This window comes from Electrona antarctica (genome assembly GCF_951216825.1).
Source record: "Electrona antarctica genome assembly, chromosome: 3".
Lineage (NCBI taxonomy): Eukaryota > Metazoa > Chordata > Actinopteri > Myctophiformes > Myctophidae > Electrona > Electrona antarctica.
Window position 1 is genome coordinate 41,753,797 of NC_136808.1, and position 21,269 is coordinate 41,775,065.

The window sequence follows — 21,269 nt, forward strand, 5'->3', positions numbered from 1 at the left end:
AACCTTTTGGCTCGAGACCCTAAAGAGACATTTTTATGTCTCCCCGGGACACAAACTAGCGGAAATAGCAGATCTACATGCTTGTTGTGAGCTTGTAGATCTTCTATTTTCACTTGAAAGTTTTATTATTAATGTATTTCTTTATGAAAGATTTTTGGTGGCATTTTTTAAAATCTAAAAAAAAAAAGAAGAATTGTAGGAAAACATTGGGAAGAAAAGGATATTTACCCGTGGGCCGCGACCCATAAAAATGGGACCACGAGTCCGACCCAGTGTTTGGGAAACAGTGTTTTACATTATCTGTCCTCTTTATGTAGACATAGCACTCTAAAGTGTATATGCATAGTTTCATTTTGTAGATATTCCATTGTTAGATACTTAGCTTACGTATGATTCATGATGACTATTTTCATGCATTTGATGTATTACCATGTTTTTGTACTTGCTTAATGTAAATCGCTCTGGATTAAGAGCGTCTGCTATGCCTAAATTGTAAATTGTCTTTGCACTTAACGTAATTGTTTAAACTTGAGGATAGGCTCCAGTTTGTTAGTTTCAACCAGAGCGATGTAAGATGTTCTGTCACAGAGGGCTGTGTGTGAGTATGGCTGAACAATTCTGTAAAGATATTAACGTTACATAATTCTACCAGTTATGAAGTTCAACAGCTCCATTTGGAAAGAATATTTCACTTTGCAATAATTTTACAGGGGGAAATAATCAATTCTCTGGAACATGACACCATTCTTTTCAGTCAATAATCACCCATCAATCCAGGCATTATCAACACAGTATTAATAGTACACTTTGCTTACTTGAAAGTAATCTACCCACTGCAATGTTTATGCACTGTAGAAGCACTGTTTGGCCGTGCACCGTTCGCCTCAAGGTCCTACACTGAACTGGAAGAGAAGATTCGCAGTGACAAGCCCATTGAGGTGAGTCACATCCCAGAAAACGGCATTTACACAAACAGTGAAGAAAGGTTAAACGTGGTGCGAGGTAAGGAAACATGAGCCAAGAAGTTACGTTATGGTAATGTCTTCTTTGTTAGTGTGCAACACAAAACGTTCACGTACTGTAACTTGGAAAGATTGATGTCTTTGGTAATTGCATTAGAGTTGTGAATATTGTGAATCTATGAAGAAATAATATCACTTCTCAAACAAAACAAAGAGAATCTCTTTCTGACCTGTCAGTGCTAGCATTCTACATCATCACTGCTGACACAGGGCACGGCAGGGGAGATTACTAGCCTGGAAACCAGACAAATCTGCCAGAGCCAATTCAATACTACATTAGTGTGTTGTTCTCTGTAGAGCCACTAGGGGTCAGAATTGCTCAGTATACCTTCACTTGTATAGTCGCTACTAGAAGTTGGCTCTGGAAATAAAAACGTCTGGGTTTCCGAGGCTAGAAGTTGGCTATAGGCAGGCAGTGCACCCGAAGTGGCTGAATGTGCTTAAAGTATGCTTAATCACTACAATTCCCAGAAAACCATAAGCTTACAGAGAGGAATCAGGGGAAATTATATATATATATATATATATATATATATATATATATATATATAGATATATAGATATTATCGTTAAAATAATAGATTTTTTAAATCGGTGCTTCTCAAAGGGGATTCCAGGGACTCTGGGTTAATTTAGGGGAGTCTAAATTGAACCTTACAAGTCTGTAACTCCGACAGTATACAAATAAAACATGAAGGGATAGGGGGAAACCTAAAAGTTTGAGAACCATTGGATTAAAACAACTAAAGCTTGATTGTTAATCGCTGCACCCGTAAAAACAAACGACCATTTAATGCCAAGATAGAAGAGGAAAGAAAGACAGACAGGACGATAACGCGTGTATCAAAATGACGGAGCGGTTGCGCAAAGACCCGCCCGGCAGCACTGTTGTACAGTATGTATATCCATAACATAAACAAGCAGCATGCTAGCAAACAATTCACTAGTTCTTTGTTTCAATCATTTTATTATTATTATTATTTTCACAATCATATTACCTGATCATCTTCTTCTTAAATACACTAGTTTGAAACTCTATACCGTCATATGCATAATAATAATAATGAATTGCATTTTTATAGCGCTTTTCCAAGTGCTCAAAGCGCTTTACAATGGTTCATTCATTCATACATTGGGAGGTGAAGCGGCGAACAGTCGACGCCAGCGTCCTCACTTCCCACATTCACACACCAATGGTGGCAAGCTCACGCCGACCAACTCATTGGAGGCAATGTAGGGTTCAGTGTCTTGCCCAAGGACACTTCGACATGTGGACAGGAGGAGCCGGGATTCGAACCACCGACCCAGGGATCATTGGACGACCTGCTCTACCTCCTGAGCCACAGCCGCCATACATCTGTCGCGCAAATTATCAAAACATTAGAAAGTAGGCTAGCCAGCGTATGTGTATCAGATTGTGAAAATATAATACAATAATAATAATAATAATAGGCCTAATAATAATAAAGTGATTGAAAGAAAGTGTATTGTCTACGTATGCTGCTTGCTTATTTTATGGATATACATACTGTTGACTTTTACAACTTTGTCATGAGTAATTCAACAAAAAATACTTAATTAAACAGTGCTGCCGGGCAGGTCTTTGTGCAACCGCTCCGTCATTTAGAATTAGGTGACGATAACTAAGGTTGTGTTGTGTTGTGTTGTTGTGCTGGCTGTCAGCTGCCTGTAGGGGCCAGGGTCTCCAGGGACTGCAGAGACCTTCTGCTCCGGCTGCTGGACAGAAACCCTGACACTCGGCTCACCTTCGGCCAATTCTTCTGTCACCCTTTCGTGGATCTGGAGCACATGCCCAGTGCAGACAGCCTGGGCAAAGCTGTGAGAGAATGGGCATGCGTGTGTGTGTGTGTTGTGTGTGTGTCACAATTATTACATAATTACCTCATCGCAATTATTTTGCATACCGGTAATCGATTTACTAACATTTTCCAAAAATAGCGGAAATAGCTGATCCACGATGCTACTATTATGAAAGTATAAAATGATTAAATATGTCAGTCAATTTTTGATTACGAAGCCTAACAGGCCAAACAGAAATGCAATTTGTAATCACATGTTCTGCAATGTTCAAAACCAAAAACACAATTTAATCGTTATTCGCAATTATTTGTGTGAGAATTACTCGTCAACTTAAAAATGTTAATCGTGTGCGTGCGTGCGTGCGTGCGTGTGCGTGCTTGTGCATACGTGTGCACTCTCTCTTACATTTGTTCATCCCTGGCTGGCACACGTTGGCTCAGGCATGAGTGCACCTCATGCATGCATAAGCAAGCATTCCTCCCTCCCTCAGAGAGTTGATCCTCCAGGCTTCTCAGATTTGTGTGTGTTCAGATGTTTTGTCTTCATTGCCTGTGTTTGTATGTTCTGTCATTGCATGTGTGTGTATATGTGCATCCATCTATCTGTGTGCGTGCGTGCATGCGAGCAACATTTCCCCCGAGTATTGGAATTGAATGATATACCGTACAATATGTTTAGACACTATTTCTAATCATACATTTTTTAAGTAAAAAAGCTGTTGTTTGTAGATGAGGTTTGGTTGCTTTGGGTGTATACTCATGTGTGAATCAAATTTATTTATTTGTAGGCCTGCACACATAATTGTAATACCCTTTATTAGTGAAAACATCTGAAACACCCCCGGAGGGTGAAAAAAGTCTAGTGCAATATGGAGATGGCCGTAATCAGAATAGTAATTAATTTCTGATCGTTTTTGTAAATCGTTGAGCACCGCAGCTCTATTTATTATGCCCATCCATGTACAGAGAATCATGAGCAATACAACTGAAGTCTTCTGTGTCAACATAACCCAGAGTGTGGGAATGGGTCCATTAGGTTCAATTCGTTAGGCCTTTGTTAATTTGTGCGTTAATTTAACACTCCATTTGTGTTAAATGAACACTGGGGATTTGATTGTGTAGAGGGTTCCCCAATTGGCCCGCGGGCCATTTGTGGGCCGCAAGGCGCCCCTTGTGGCCCCTGAAGGAATTTCCCAAAAAAAGGGCTAATAAAAGTTACAGGTATGGTATGTGCGATATGAAGTGTGTGAGATTACCATAATGACAGTAATCCTTAATCATATTCAAGGGCTTTTGGCACTCAAAGAGTGTACAAATGGAACCAAATGGACCATAACAGGTCCATTTGGTTCTTAATTAATTAATTAATTAATGAAAAAAATAAAACCCCCAATTTTTCGCATGCGTGGACTCGACCTCCAGCCTGGTACCCTAGTCAAAATATGGCCCTTGAGGAGAATTAATTGGGGAACCCTTGTAGTGCATGGGTTCTCAAATCGTGGGTCGGTGATTTTGGGGGGTCCCCAGATGACTTTCTTAATGTGTAACATTGTTTTCTCACTCAACAGTAAACAAATCAACATAGTGTATACAGGGTAGCAAATTAAATAAAAAATAAATTATTATTGGCCAATTTGTTGAATATTATCTAAGAAAAGGTAATAAATATAGCAATAGCCGATCTACAAGCTCGTATATATTTTCACTATATGTATCTGCGGAACTGAGTCAAACAACATTTTATGTCTCAACAAGCCCGAGTGCTTGTCAGGTAGGGTTCAAATATGATTATTTGTGGGGGTCGATCGCACACTGAAACGTTTTGAGTACCCCTGGTGCAGTGGACCCCAGTGATGCGTGTTGGTGTCTCTCCCTATGACAGAAAGAGCTGGTAGTGCAGGCCATCCAGAAGGACCAGGAGGGAGAGAGGGCGGCTGCGCTGTCCCTGTACTGCAGCTCCCTGGAGCACTTTGTCCCCGCCATCCACTGTAAGAGCAACAATAACAACCACACTCATATCCTCTCCACTGAACAATGGCCTAGTCTTTGTTCCATCCACAATAAAACGACAAAATAAACTCGACCCTGACTTAAAAACCAAACCGTCTCCTCTGTCTCCTGCTCCCCCCCACCACCCCCACCACAGATGAAACAGACAGACTGCGCAAAGAGACCCTCAGACAAAAGGTAGGCTTATAAAACCCTTCCGCCATTCACCAGTGTATTACTTTATGACTTGATTTTTCTTTACATATATTCCACTGGCTTTGATATGGAATGAATTCCCCTCTATCGGTTCCATATGGTGGGGCATATGTGGCCTGCTCAGCTAAAACTCCACCTTAGTAACCGTTCCCATTGTTGGGGCGGTGAAGAAAAGCACAGTTTTCCCCTTAAAATTGTATCCCTTTTTTCTCCAAATATATTAACTCTCCCCACATATTTGTGTTGCCAGTCAAGCCTGTCCTCTGACATGCACCAGCCAGCCTGTAGGAGTCAATAGCACCCTCTCTGCCCGCCTTCCCTCTCCCAAACGGCCAACTCTGTTACTTTGTACGCATAGTTGTTCGGCCAAGGCAAGCTGGGTTTGAACCCCTTGACTTTGCGGTGATGGACAGGTACTTAGGCACCTAAAACATTTATTCAATTTGTAAGCATTACAAAAAATAACAAAATTCAATATCACAAAAAATAAAACACTGTAGAGTAGGAGAGGAAAAAAAGGGTGATCACCTGTCTAAGGGAGAAGTGATAATGACCTCTCCCTTTGGCCTCCTGTGAGGTAAATTACTGCAGGAAGCCTGCAGTGATCCACCTTTTTTGAGGGATGGGCAATAGATACAATACTCGGGCAGATGCAAAGATACAGTCTACCTTTCATTGTCAATGGAAGCCAGCGACATCAACATACATCAAGACATCAAGATTCTTCTAACGTTTGTAGCTGCTGCAAAAGATACAAATTGACTTCAACTCCCAGATGCAAAACTACAACTGTAGCTGCAATGACACGCGTCACTAGAGACGCACGCTTGTCGACGTCAACGTCAACGACCTTGTGAGCAACAGATATACAAAGCGACAAATATCCTTTAATCTTTGCACCACCTTCATGCTGACATAGTGAGAAGCTGCATGGTGAATGCTCCTATGGGAGGAGAAGGGAATTTGTTCACTAACAGACAAGCTGTCAGTTGTGATAGCAGCACAAGATGTGTAGCATGTCAGAGTGACTGTCGGAGACATAGTTCAATTTTATTTTATTATTTTTTTTAGATGACCTTCAGCAACATGTAACTTATTGTGACACAGTGGGAAAAACAGAGAACCACTGGTTTACAGTATGTGATGTGATGTTGAATGAGTGAGAGAAACTGTGCCCCATTGCAGGTCAGTCAGTACGTATCCAGAGCAGAGGAGCTGAAGGCTCTCGTGGCTTCAGACAACAGACAGATCTTTGAGGAGGCCAAGACCACCAGGGACATCCTCCGAGGTAACGCACACATTCCATCATGGTGGCAGATCTACTAGGCGTGCAAACTGCTCATCTTGTTTACTGCTACTGTATTGTTTTGTTTGTTATATATTTTTGAGGGGTGCTATAGCCAGCGTTCTGTGTCTGTGTGTACCATGGAATTGAGCATGAAAAAAATCACACCTGTGTGAAATGAGGGGCGCTCTAAGTCTTATCATCTTACAACACCGAGGAGGGAATTCGGTATAGCTATGATTAGGTGATGTGATGATGATGTTAAACAAATGGTGTCAAAACAAACATTAAATGATCTTTATTGTTAATGGTATTTAATGTTTGTTAGGGACAAACAATCAATTTTCCCTTCATTGTCAATGGCGTTTTTTAAACAAACATTGAACTAACAACAAACATTAAACCTGTGTATAGGAGGGGCTAGCGCCCCTCTAAAATAAGGACAGAAAAGTGAGGACACCAATTATGATTGCCCGGAATGTGATGATAAGAGTGTTGAAAGTTCTGTTTAAGTGGTAATATTTTGGTTCATTCATTCAGGGTGTTTTCAATCTTATTTGGTTATGTTTTATATATACATAAGTTCTGTTTAAGTGGTTATATTCAATATAATATTTTGGTTCATCCATTTGGGGTGTTTTCACAGTCTTATTTGATCTTATCTTGAGACATGACAACATCATCAGAATCTGAATACCATACTTTACCGTAAATCACTAATACTATGTGAATTCTTTGTGATGAAAACGGTGTGAACTCTAGCTTCCCTATTCTGGGGTAGAATGTTCAGCGAAAATAGCTGATCTACAAGCTCACAACGGGTACCAACGGGGGGCACGCTGTAAGCTTGCGAATCGGTTATTTTCCGCCAAAATATTTTGTATGGACGAAAAACAGGAGGGGGCCGAGTATATAGAGACCCCTGAGATCTAGTATATACGATGGCCAACTAAGTATATAGGGTTTAAGTGGTTAAGCCTGATTTATACTTAGTCATATAAGCTGACATGGCATCGCATTGTGAGCTTGTAAATCCTGCTACCTTCGGCATGGGACATCGTCGTATAGCGGCGTATATCGTCTCTGTTGGATGGAAACCTTTCAGGATTCAACTAAAAAAAGATGGCACAACTATATTGTACTATACTATACTATTGATACTATATAGTATCAGATGGACAACTTTTGTGTGACACTGTAGTTGTATGACCAAGTAGGGCATTCATTTACAGGAAATTTGCCTGCTTGACAGAAATGATAAATTAGGCATTATTCTGTCTTGCTGTTTCCAGAAATGTCTGCTGATCATCCACGTCTTCGGGTTGCCCTCCAACTGGCCTCCACCGCCATAGCTAAGGTTAGATTATATGATTATCGCTGGGTGCCACTGGGATACGCACACGCGTGCGTGCGCACACACACACACACAGGTTTGTATTACTATGATTGTGAGGACATCAACATTTTAGGACACAGTTTTATCAACAATACTTTTACATGATATATTCTTTTGCCATTTTTAACCATGTCCTAAAGCCGGAAAATAGCAGATCTACGTTGTGAGCAGCTTGTAGATCAGCTATTTTCCGGTGGAGTTAAGCGCACAACTTAGAAGTATAAATCAGGCGTTCAACCATAAAACGTGAGTTTCTTGTGAGGACCAGGAAAATAGTTCTCACAACAACGTGTTTCCCATATTCTACTATACTTGTGGGGACATTTGATCCCCACAAGTACAGTAACACACATGCGCAAGCACACATACGCACACACGTCAGAGGCAGGGCTAAGATTAAAAAGAAAAACGGCACAAGAAGACACATACCAGGACACAAAAACGCATCCCCTGCTTGTAGTTTCCCATCTGAACTGCATATTTTTAGATGGCTGGTGAACCAAATGTAAACATATAGTTTGTGTGTTGTTTGGTTGCTCTGTTATTATGTTGGCCATGTTCTCTTTCACATAACTCACTGCATCCGCTGTCAACACACTTTATTGCACAGATAGAAATAATATTTGCATTAGTGTCAGAAAAATAAAAACGTCAGCCAATACAAATGCATTTTGATTTTTATCAGTTTCAATTATATATGTGTAATGATTCAATATTGTTTAGTGCAAAATCAGGATCCTGGTGGCTAATAATCAGTTGAGAAACACTCTGTTGCGTGTGGTTGAATTTCAGCATGTTTTTCCCTAACGTTCCTGTGTTTCATTCCAGGAGCAAAGTGGACTGGATGAGAATGATGCACTGGACCTCTACCAGCAGTGTCTAGGAGAACTATTGCTAGCCCTCGCAGGTACAAAGACTAAAATTATTATTATGTTTAAGTTAATTATTTGACTGATTTCAGTTATTTGGATTCCATAGAAGTCAGCATGGGTCTTCTATCTATGGAAGTATGTCACACACCGAAAATAGGCTATCTACAAGCTTACAGTGTAAGTCGTAAGCTTTGTCGTAAGAAAAAACCCTAATAGATGGATATTTCATAAAAGCAGAGCCTCAATCTGCAATTTCTTCAACTGATTGACTGCATGGCTGCCAAAACAGTGTGTGATGAGTTTCACATTCATATTAACCACTGAACAACTCCAATGAATCACAACTTAATTCCTAATTACCTTATTGCACAACAACTATATATAAATAGCCGATATGACCCCCTGTGAGCTTGTAGATCTGTCATTTTCACAATTACTTTTACTACAATTACTACAATTTATGCCTATAATGACATCCCCAAAATAGGCACATCATGTTGAAAGTTGTTAAGTGCCTGATTAAAGGTCACATCGGAACTAGTCGCTGACGGAGGAAGCTGCGTCTAGCATGATTTATCCCATCACACGATGGCGATCGCTCGCCAACGAGCTGACCTTGAAGCTAACATCGTGATTAAAGGGATCTTTCCCCTTGTGACCCCAGACAACATGTTTGGGGTCTTTTTATTCTCTCTTTTTTGGGGAAATTTAGAGTAGTTTGTTTTTTTTAACCCCTTTTTCTCCCCAATAATTACTCATTATTAATTCCTTCTTCGCACACACGTTGCTGTGTAGTCACTTCTGTTGTATCCTACTGACCTCACCTGCCAGTGAGGATCCCCCACCGGGAGGACGTAGGGTCTTCGTCTGACTCCTCCGCCCAACACCCTCCGCCACAGCCCGTAGAATACATGCAAAGACCAATATCGCCCTGCCCTCCTGGCTTCCCTCCCCCGAACACGGTCCGATTGTGTTCGCATAGACGCCCGACAAAGCCAGATGCATCGTGGTGGATTCGAAGTCGAACCCACAACCTCAGTGGTGGTGGCCTGGGCAGGGACATTTACCACTGCGTCACCCGAACACTTTTGGGGTTATTTTAATGTCTACCGTACTCGTAGTGTCTTTTGTGAGAACCCCAGACAGTTTGTAAGTTGCTTTATTCAGTATTTAGATATTTGATATTCATTTTATCAGACCCTTCCTTATCCTTCCTATACAAACCCATTGTAACTTCACACAAATGTAACCATGATAGATTCATCAAAAATACTCATCCTTCCTTGGTTCTGACTGATATTGTGCTTCTAATGCAATTACTTTTTTCAGTTATTTTTGAGTGGTGCAACCACTCCCTTACAGAGCTATGTGTGTGGCTGGGTGGCTGGCTGGGTGGGTGCCTGGGTATGAGCACGAAAATAGCATGGTTGTTTTTCACCGCCTGTGCGCAACCTAACACACACACAAACACACACGCACATATTAACTGTATATACAGTATGATGATTTTGGGTGTGCCAGTACAGTACAGTACAGTGTACAGTAGAGGGACCGCCACACGGTAACTCTGTCATTTCTCAACCGTTTCGGACGTGGGGCGGCTCGCCGGAACCCTGGCTGTGGGCCTGGAACTTCCGGGACCCCCACACAGAGTTGCACCACTCACTTCACACGGTGTGATTTTTTTATAATTTGTTGGGAAATTCTTAAACATTAAAATACAGTAAAAACATTCAAATAATGAAATAAGTCATAAAAACAAACATGGCAGATGGCAGTATGAGACACCAGAACCAAGGTACCATGGTTACACTATCATGTATAGTAGGGGACCGTGATAAAATGTATCAAGCAACTTAAAGTAGACTAACCCCATACAAAATATTGCAGACTGCAGTCCGCAATAAATTAATATAAATTGGGAGTTACACATAGGACCACAATGGAAACAAGTTCCCAGAACCTTTTTGTCCATTTAACTTTAATGCCTTACTGTACCACGTGCGGTTTTAATTTCGAACTAATTAAGTATTCAATAGATCAAAAACACCTTCTGGTTCAACTTTCCTGCATTTGGAATCTGCCATTACTGTGTGTGTGTGTGTGTGTGTGTGTGTGTGTGTGTGTGTGTGTGTGTGTGTGTGTGTGTGTGTGTGTGTGTGTGTGTGTGTGTGTGTGTGTGTGTGTGTGTGTGTGTGTGTGTGTGTGTGTGTGTGTGTGTGTGTGTGTGTGTGTGTGTGTGTGTGTGTGTGTGTGTGTGATTTTACACTGACTATGAGATGGGAGTTGAATGTATGTGTGCTTGTATTAGAGAGAGCCTGGCCAATGGCTGTCATTGTTATTAGAGATGGTGATGATGTTTAAATGATGGTTCCCTCTCTCCTCTCAGTCAGTCAGTCTGTCTGTCTGGCTACATGTATCTTTTTGGTTGTTGTTTTTTTGGAGGGGGGGTTAGAAAAAGAGAGACCGAGAGTGGGATGGTATGAGAGTGAGTCTCTTCAATAATGACAGAGCGTGAAAGAATGAGGGAGAGAAGACTGAAAGATACATACAGTGACAGGCAGACTCAAAGTCATGTGAGAGAGCGAGAGAGCATTCTCTTGACTGCACTGCAGCCTGGCGCCTATTAGCTCCGGCTCCGTCATGACCTCATGCGGGAGAGATGGTCCTAATGGAAGACGTTCGCTGGAGCCATCCATCCAGATGTGGCTCAGAGCCTGTGGATGAGTCCTTGTGCCAGCAGCCTGTGTGTGGTATCAAGAGCCCTGCCATCTGGTTCCCATTCACGGAGCACAGTTCATTTCTCTGTGTTATTACACACTGGAAACAAATAAAAACTATTATCTCTGTAGAGAAGTGCTCCAATCATTCTGCATTCCCTGTGCGACCCCCCCCCCCCCACGATCAGGGGGCCGAGTCTATCTCTGTTCGGGACAGCACACAACACCGGAGTGCGTGTGTGTGTGGGGGAGTTGGGGGGGTGTTGGGGGCTTTGTTTGGCCACCGGTGGGTCTTTTGTTGCGTGGCTTCCCAACATGCTTTGCTTTGCTACAAGAAAACCCCCACCTCTCTCTCTCTCTCTCTCTCTCTCTCTCTCTCTCTCTCTCTCTCTCTCTCCGCTCCAGGATGGCAGCCTAATTGATAAAAGACTGGCCCAGTTTAGAGCGATTTCCTCTCCCTCACGGAGCCCCCTGGTCGACTCGACACGCTAGCAAAACCCCAAACCCAGCTCTGTAAATTACCTCTCCTTGTGCAAACACAATGATTGGGTAGCCCAATGATCCATCTCTGTTTCTCTCTCTCTCTGTTCTCTCCCCTCCCCTCTCCTCCCCCTCCCCTCCAATCTCTCTCTGTCTGCGTCCCCTCATTATTCTCCATACCCTTGTTCTGTCTGTGTGTCTGTGCGCCAGCCGAGCCGCAGGGCCGCAGGAGAGAGCTGCTCCATGGCGAGGTGAGTGGGCGGGTGAGGGTGGGTGGGGAGGCCTTCTGCCTGAGTGCCCACTGTACCAAGAACGTCCATGTAATTTATGTCCTTGTCCTCCAAGCCCACGGGAGCAGTGGTGGAAGAACTACTCACATTTCTATAGAAATACTCTGTTCCAAGTAAAAGTGCTGCGTTCTGAATTTACTTGAGTAAAAAGTACAAAGGTACTGGCATCAAAACTTGGAAGTACCAAACGTGAAAGTTCTCATTATGCAGAATGTCCCATTTCACAAGTTTTCAAATGTATAAAATGTTTAAAATAAAACACAAAATTAGCAGATCTGTTTTGCGACTTGCAACGCGTCATGAGCTTGTAGATCATCTATTTTCAAATAGTATATATGGGCTGACGTGGTTAATGTATGTTTTGTAATAATAAAAATCTACAACGTAGCTAAAGTTTTCAAATACTTGTAGTGGAGTAAAAAGTACAATATTTGCCTCTGAGATGTAGTGGAGTAGAAGTAAAAGTATTGAAAATTCGTAAAAGTACGTCAAAGTTGTATTTAAGTACAGTACTTGAGTAAATGTACTTTGTTACATTCCATACACTTCCCGGGAGCACAGCTAGTTAGCTGGTTAGCTCTGAAGAGGCCAGTCGCTGTCCTTCCCCCTTCCTCTGCGTTCACATTTGAATGTTTTCCACAGTAGAGAGAATAACATGATCCATCAACCAGATTGCTACTCCCCCCCCCCCCCCCCCCCCCCCCGCGCACACACACACACACACAGTCACTCACACACACATCTGTATAGCATCCTTGAACTCTACTACTCTCTCTCCGTTAAAAGCCTGAGTTATACTCATGCACGCATTGTAAGCTTGTTGATGGTCTATTTTCGGTGTGTGCGGCAACCAGGTGTAAATCAGGCATTAGCCCAGCCTTGAGTACAACCATGACCTGCATGGGTTTTGTAGGCCAGTGGTTCCCAAAGTTTTTAGCCCATGATCCAGATGTTCGCCCGGGACACAAACTAGTGAAAATAGCAGATCTTGACTTGAGTTACAAATATATATATATATTTATTATTATCATGAGAACGATGCCTTCCAAATTCGCATTGCAACTTTTCAGGAATAGAAAGCCTGCAGTTTCTATTAGCTTGGATTCCCCCTCGATGATGTCACTGGTGGAAGGGTTTCTTCTGAACTGCCCACATCCCTCCTATGAGACACAGACTGAGTAGGACCAAGTGAGGACCAATTATATGAAGATGGGTTGAAAAGTGGTGAAGTGGTCCTTTAAAGGTCGGATCTATAAGGAATTATAATGCTTCATAACACTCGTTATAAATGTTTATAATTACGCATAACAACTTATAAGAAATACACTATAACTAACTATAATACGTTATACGTTATAAAGTTATCATACATGATTATAAAAATCTATAGTGAGTGTTATAATGCCTTATAAACACATTATAAAGCAAGATTATTCTGCATTAAGGACCGACTTGATCATACTACAGCATCACAAAAGTAGCAGATATACTCGCGACGTGTTTTGAGCTCGTCGATCTGCGACCCTTGGTTTATTTGAATCCTGAAAAGTATCCGTTTTGGACATATGAGGTTTCTTACCCGACAGAGACCATATTAAAAATGGCGGCAAAATAAATGGTGTCGTTTCTCCATACAAATGAAAGCATTTGTTACACATTGTTTTAGCCAGAAACCCAGCCAACAACAGACAACAGAATTTCAACAACAAACCCCAGAGAGGGCTGGGGCGGGAGAGGGGGGGGGGGGGGCTTAGACCTCCCTATTTGAAGTTTTATGGGAGCCTGTCTTAAGTAAATTCAGATGCGGCTGTAATAATCTAGCACAGTGCTTGGGGAGAAGGGGAGGGTGGTGGGGGGGTTCTGGCGATGGAAAGCGTGTGTGAGAAGCCAGCAGAGAGTCAGTCGACACATGCCGCTGGGAAGGGCCTCCCTGTGTGTTTGGGATGTACTGTAAAGCAGAGTTTAGCCCAGAGCTGTAATTCCCACTCAGCAGCCAGGCTTAGCCCGTAGAGGCCACAGCCAGCCTTGATCTAGCTGGTAGGTTAATACGCTTTCATCACGGACAGATATCATCTCAGGAATGGTATCTTAATAACATAACATAATATATACATAACACTGTATGTTCTTTAACCACATGAACACTAGTAGCACCCCTTCTCTGGGTTATGTCACAATAATGGGCCAAACATTCTGTGAAAATGGCTCACAACAATGCAACGTGTCGTGAACTTGTACATTGTCCGTTTTCTGCAAACTAAATTTCTATACGGGGGGGGGGGGGGGGGGGGCAAGTTCAGATCCCTGGGAGACCCCTGTTCAATGAATTATATAGGGTTCGGTTACATTTGTTCAAATGTTTCCACATTACAAGCTACAGAGCATGTGCTTCTTTGCTGCCAATCATCATTACCAAATGCAAAAGCAAAAAGCCATGTTGCTTAGAGTTACGAGTTTACCAGACTGCTATACTAATGGTTATGTAATGTAATTGGACACACTATTAACTCCTCCTCGGGTCTCTTGTTATTATCACCCCCACTGCTTGTAGTAAATCATCTCTGTCGGCCAGAAACCACTTATATTCTAACTTGTGTGTTTTTTCTTTCGTTAATTAACACCATACTTGATCATACTACAGTGTCACACAAAAGCATCGAAAGTAGCAGATCCACAAGCTCGACATTTTGAGCTTGTGGATCTGCTACTTATGCTTCTTTTGAATTTGATTCAGAAAAGTAAAAGGTTTTGGCCATAATGAGGTTTCTGCCTGACAGAGACATGAGAAATTAGAGGGGAAAGGCATAATAATAATAATAATAATAATACAGACAGATTCCATTCAAGGAGCTTTATTGGCATCACAAGCTAAAATAGAGCTCTTCAACCCCTTATGACTGTTCCCACGTCAACGCTGAACTTCACAGGACCTCTAGACCTGGTCGTGACCTTGCATAAGGAGCTTATAGGCCAATGTATATTTTAAATAATTTCTGAAAACACCCTCTGTTAGTTTTTTTTGTTTCTTTTTTCTTTTCTTTTTTGCTGTTATTTAACTACTTAAACCCTATTTACTTAGCTGACTAGATTCCCAAGGGCTTCATACTACTGTTTTCACTCTACACAAACACACACACATACACACACACCCACACACGCACACACACACACACACACAAAAGAAAATACAGGAAAATAGCTGATCTACAAGGTCACAAAGCATGAGCTTGTAGCTCAGATAGCTGGTCTATTTTTTTAACGAATGTTGGCTCCAGAATAGGGATGCTATTGCTAACCCAGTGATCAAATTATGTATCTATTAATATCTTTCATTCTTATTTGTTTTATTTTTGTACCAATGCTGACATATTATGCATTAACACATGGCATTCCTTTTCCCCAGATTAAAAGCCTTATGACCAGAGCTGAATACCTCAAAGACCAGATTAAAGTAAGAGTTTGTATAAAAGAAATAAAGGTTTTTAATAATCTGTTATAAAAAAAATCTGCTGACTTTTTATTTCTATACTGTACACATACATGATATATATTTGTTCCTTTCAGATGCAGGAGACTCAGAAGGATGTGTCACTAGCAAGAGAACCACTGTCAGAATCTGTCAGAAGTTGTAAGTGTCCATGGTGTGGTTGGTGTGTACTCTAAAGCAGTGGTTCTCAAAGTGGGGTCCCAGCAAAAGTAGTTAACATAGCATCACAATCATTTGAACCACTTTATCCATTTATGCTTATGTTGGCTATAAAAACCAAAATGGCAGATCTATGAGCTAACCTGATCTCACTAATAAACTCACTGCCAACTGCTATTTTTTTTTAAATATCTCATTTTTATTACTTTTTACTTACTTTTATTACTTCTCTTTCTCTTCTGGGGCTCACCTGGCACAAAACGTGGCTAAATGTATTCCTTGACATGAAAGGTTTGAGAACCACTAGGTGTGTGTGTGTGCGTGTGTGCGCGTGCGTGCGATACATCACCCTACTTTTTGACAGCCCTGCAGCCCCACACTGATCAATGACTATATTAGAGGGTTTAAATGGAGGTCTTTTTCCACTAGTAAAACATGAGTGTTTCTCTGGGCGTACATAGGGGGAGGGGGGAGTACTGTCCCCCCCATGGGAGCGTCTGGCTCTTTGATTCCATCCCAGTGCAGCCAGAGGCCACGCTGTCCTCTGGCCTCTTGTAAAACCTGCCTTGTGAAAGAGAGACTTGCTTCTAACCAAGAACACTCGTCCTCTCTCACACACACACACACATGTAGAACAATCCCTCGCTCTCAACCACACACCATATAAACCCCTGCATGTTATTGTTTTTAATATTATTTAACATTTATCGAAAGTGTGTGTGTCTGTGCGTGTGTGTGCATGTGCGCGCCTTTCAATACGTGCACAGGGCCTGATACTGGCCACTGGCTAGATGGAGGATAGTGTACTAGCGATGTCTGAAGCCAGACAATATCCTGTCTTCTGTCAGGAATTCCTGAGGAATTATGGGTGAAGAAAATGAGGGGAGGGGAGGGGGGTGTCCAAGAGAATGTGGAGGAGACTCCAGTTTCATGCAGAACGTGGCTTGGTCTTCTTCCTGGTCTCTGGTGTTATTTTAACACACCCACACGACCGTGCGTGTCACCCTGGCCCCCTGCCAGCCAGCAGCTGTCTGTGTGCCGGAGGGGTCACACAGCAACGCCCAGCGCTGTCTGGTGACCTTAAAGCACACCAGACATAAACTTCCACCAAGTCTAGCAGGGGGAACTAATCCTACCACCACCGTGTCACTGTTTAGGTGTTTATATGACACGGTTTTAAAAAAAACAGACTATAAAACAAATGATATTAATTTATTCACACAGGATTTAGTTTGGGTGGAGGAAGGCCCTTAACCGATCCTCATTTTCAAAAACGTGGACATTTTTTTTCAATGTTTTCGAATATAGCTGATCTGCAAGCACACATAGCTAAAGGGTTAGAGAGCCCGCCTGGGAAGCCATTAAGCCAAAGGTCCCAGATTTGATTCCAGGCTTTAGCAATGTGCCCAAGTGTTAAACTGAGCAAGACACTTAACCCCAAACTGCTCCCCCAGCGCTACATACCAACGGCTGCTCCCTGCTCCTACCTATAGGATGGGTGAAATGCAGAGGATACATTTCACGTATATGTGCAAATAAACAGTGACAAAAACACTCCAATGAGTGGTGAGATTTGGACTCTATTATTATTATCACGTTGCAGTGTGAGCTTGTATATTGACTTTTAAAATGACAATTTTTTATTTTATATATGTTTTGCCTATGGCATGCCCAAAACGGGGACACCAGTGGGTACGTTGTGGGAGCAGGTAGTGAGTGGTTGACTGCCTTGCTCAAGGACTTTCTGACGGGACACATAAGTTGTATTGGATGTTTTTCCAACGGAGCCTGTGGTCTTTTGGTCACAGCGTGGTCTCTCTGAAGTACATCAGCTGTGAGTGTGAATGTGACTGCTGTTTATGTGACATACTGTGGAATTTGTATAATCTTTCTGCGTAGAGAGATATGCCCTAGTTTACTCTAAATACCGCCTTGCAGCTATCAGAAAACATCACCTGGCTCACCACACACAGTGTCATCTGCATATCTAACCAGGAGATTTAAGTCTGGAAAATAGGTGTGTGATTTCTAACCACTTAAACTCTATAGTTTGTTGACTAGTGTGGTCTCATTTGGCACCCTCATTTTCTCCCTCTACACCAAATCTCTTCATTGAAAATAGCCGATTTAAAGGTCACAACATGACATGTTGTGAGCCATTTGCACTGAATGTTTTTGCAGCGTGTGCGCATGACATGCGTGTGCGTATGACATGCCCAGAAATATGGATGCCGGCTTCATGCGGTTGAAGCGAAAACACAAACAAACTTGTGGAATTAACTAGCACACATCTCTTCTCTCTCCCTCCTCAGCGTGCTGTTTGCAGTGAGACCACCGCGTCCGCAGTGGGAAACAGAGAGGACATTCATGGTGCAGCGGACCACCTGTCTGTCTTCAGGTTGGTGGAGATGCGGCCCGCAGCCAGCCTTCCACCTAGCGCCACTCTCTCTCCCACCACCACAGCTGAGCAGCTGATCATCCCACCACTGAGAGGCTGGCAATATATTAACAGCTACTAAAACAAACGGTTCACTTTGGCTGATCAGTTTGCCTGTTCTTCCCAGACACTGTAAATAGTGAAAATGGCTGTTGAATTGCCGAGCCTACCAGCCAGGTTTGACCTATGGATACACATCGCCAAATACCGTGGCCTCCTTGGACTTATGGCTTTATTCTACATGAGATCAAAATATATTGATTCCAAAGGGAAAGACATCTGTACTGTACTGTCATGTACAATCTGGTGAAGTAGCTCAAACACTGTAACATTTTTGTTCTTTGGGTATTGAAGCTGTACTTGAAATCAAATACTGTAGGTGCTGTATTGTTAAGATTAGTAGTTCTGAAAGTGATGTCCAGGGTCCCTCTGGGCTACTTGAGGGGGTTCCAAATGGACCCTTACAGGTCCTTGAAATTCAAAAAGTTTGAGAACCACCGATTAAGATCTATCATGGTGATCTTCATAACTTGTGTGAGGCAATGCAGGGTTTTTTTTTTGCTACAAAGACATATACAACACACACACACACACACACACCCTCTCGTTCATAGTGCAACATGCACTCTGCTCTGGAATGACTCATGAACTGTCACATATACACAAACTTTCCCTCTCTCTTCCTCTCCCCATCTCTGTCCCTTTTGCTCGGCTCTCCCCGTTGCCTTTGCTGTGGGTCGACCACAGGCTCACCACGCTCTGTCCCACTGATGGGGCGCTCTCCACCACTATGAGGGGAAAACTGGAGAGGTGCGGCTTCGGCCCTATTTACTCTAGACTCGCATTTTCTTAGGTTTGGCACCAGCTGCAGATTGAGGCGTAGAGCCAGTAGTAGTAGTAACAGCAGCAGCAACGCAGAACCCAAGCTCTTCAATAACTAAGGCTTCTGTGAAATGTTACAAGCTGAGCCAGGCTATGGCAATCATCGGCATCACTGTGTCGTGATTTACTAGTTTAACCACTTCTACCCTGGCATCCCTGATATGGGCATCGAAAATGTCTGATCTGAAGTTTCTTTGAAAATAGCCAATCTACAAGCTCAAAACATGTGATGTATTGTGGGCTTGTAGATTGGGTATTTTCAAAATAGGTCTTGAGAGCAAAAAGGGTGGGAAAGGGTGTAAGGAAAGAAGGATACTGTGAGAAAAAGATCCCACCAATTTTCTGAAAAACATGGTCATTGGTCGTCAAACTTAAATGACCCCCATCTCAAATGATTTTGTTCCAGGGAGATTTGAGTTAAAGATGTTTGCCGTAAAAAATATATTCAAAGATTTGTCACATCTAAAATAATAGCACATCTACAAGCTCATAGCGTGGCGTGAATTGACGTGCTATGAGCTTGTCTATCTGCTATTTTTGAATAGCCAACCAATGTGCTATGCATATAGCTAAAATGACAAATGCTTTCCTGGTTCTCATAGGTTAAAGAAATCACATTTCTGTTTTTGTGTTTTGTTTGTTTCTCTGTGGCTGTGACTTTTTATGAACTGTATTTATTAAATGATGAGAAATGGAGCCAAACATAAAATTACAATGTCCACTTGCTCTGTGGCCCATAATCTGTTTGAGTTTGTGGATAATAAAGTGAGACAGTTCCGACGAATGAAAAGCAGACGCTCGACTCTTGTCAGGAACTTATGGAAAGATTTATGTGTCCCTGTATGGGAGCTCTTCCACTGGTGCCTCGCCAACATCATCATTTGGAAGGCCATTCCGGAGAAACAGCTGGCTCATCTCCATAAGAGAAGAAAAAAGAAAATGTAGAGAGGGGGAAACTGAGGACGTTTTATACTGGAGGATGTGACCGGCGGGGTTCCTTCGCAGGTCTGGAAAGTTTGGAAAGTATGGAGAATGAATCTGACCATTTCCAGGTGTTATAAATTAAAATTGGACTTTGTGCAGTAAAGAAAAACAGGACAGAGAAAATCAGGAACATGTATGATTGAGGACTTGTTTTATGTCTGCAATTTCATGTTTTAACGGTTGTGAGGAATAATGTTGTGATAAGAGTGTGTTCCTTCATTATAGCCTTAAAAGGCTATATAAAGAGTCGGGACCTTGTTTATCTGTCCACAGAAATGAATGGTGTGCTGACAGTGCTGTTGTGTCCAAAACAAGTAAACAACAAAGGGGAAGAATTACATGTCTGATATTCCTTTACTTGCTGATACGCATAGAATGTTTTGGATAGCTAATGGGCAACAGGCAGACACATTTACGTGAATGATATTGATGTAAAATCCATCTGCCTGGTCCATCTGCATGGTCGCTTTGATCACACTGGAACATCTTGTAGCCAGGAGAAACTTAGCTGGGAGCGTTGCCCCGTCTACGTCGCCCCCCAAAGAAGTGCCTAGTAGATCAGTTCACTAATGCAACACAGAGGGAAGAAGACTGCCAGCCAGAGATCCAGAACAAAAGTGAAACCACACTGCCTCCCTATCCCCCTCCAGCCTCCCGTCTCCCTCGCCCAAAGCCAATGGCATTGTAGGGCTAATTGGTCTCCATTTTACTGCAACTCCATCAAGACCACTTGTTGCCCTTTCTTACATTGCATGTGCCTCTCTCTCTACCTCTTTCCCTCTTTCTGTTTCTGTATTCTATCTCTTAAGAGTGCTGATACTGTGTACGATATCAATACTACGTAGGTATCGCTGCCTCTCAACCGTGTTGTTGAAGTTATTCACTTACAACTTGGCATCGCTATTATGGGCATGTCATAGTAGTTGGCATTTTCCTGAAATGTTTCCAAAATAGCAGATCTACAAGCTCAGCGCTCACTGCATGAGCTTGTGGTTAATGGGATGGCAGTGGTGTAATCATATTATTACTACTGAGACCAGAGTGGGGTTGCCAAAATAAACGGGTGCCCTTGATTCTTCCACTGACAGCGAATATGGGTGCACACATCAACAATAATTCACTGTGAATAGACACTGCAATGGTGAATGGAACATTGTACTGGGATGGGAGACAAAACTAGACTCGAAATCCCTGCGTCACTCTCTGGAGGGGGGAAAGGGTGGTGGGGGA

General features: G+C 42.4%; 1 protein-coding gene across 4 annotated transcripts in view; it reads left to right on the top strand.

Moving 5' to 3' along the window:
- The window catches only part of ulk3 (unc-51 like kinase 3), a 32,080-nt gene extending 11,783 nt beyond the window's left edge, over window positions 1-20,297 (top strand). For 3 of the 4 annotated variants that reach the window (XM_079497763.1, XM_079497765.1, XM_079497766.1), the window contains 11 exons: window positions 856-938; window positions 2,706-2,861; window positions 4,725-4,830; window positions 4,989-5,029; window positions 6,233-6,335; window positions 7,625-7,689; window positions 8,557-8,635; window positions 12,011-12,051; window positions 15,494-15,541; window positions 15,655-15,718; window positions 18,049-20,297. In XM_079497763.1, the coding sequence (XP_079353889.1) occupies window positions 856-938; window positions 2,706-2,861; window positions 4,725-4,830; window positions 4,989-5,029; window positions 6,233-6,335; window positions 7,625-7,689; window positions 8,557-8,635; window positions 12,011-12,051; window positions 15,494-15,541; window positions 15,655-15,718; window positions 18,049-18,065 (803 nt within the window). In that variant the 3' untranslated portion in view covers window positions 18,066-20,297. The remainder of the gene's footprint in view (window positions 1-855; window positions 939-2,705; window positions 2,862-4,724; window positions 4,831-4,988; window positions 5,030-6,232; window positions 6,336-7,624; window positions 7,690-8,556; window positions 8,636-12,010; window positions 12,052-15,493; window positions 15,542-15,654; window positions 15,719-18,048) is intronic. The other variant, XM_079497764.1, reaches the window with a different exon arrangement.
- Window positions 20,298-21,269: the final 972 nt, after the last annotated feature.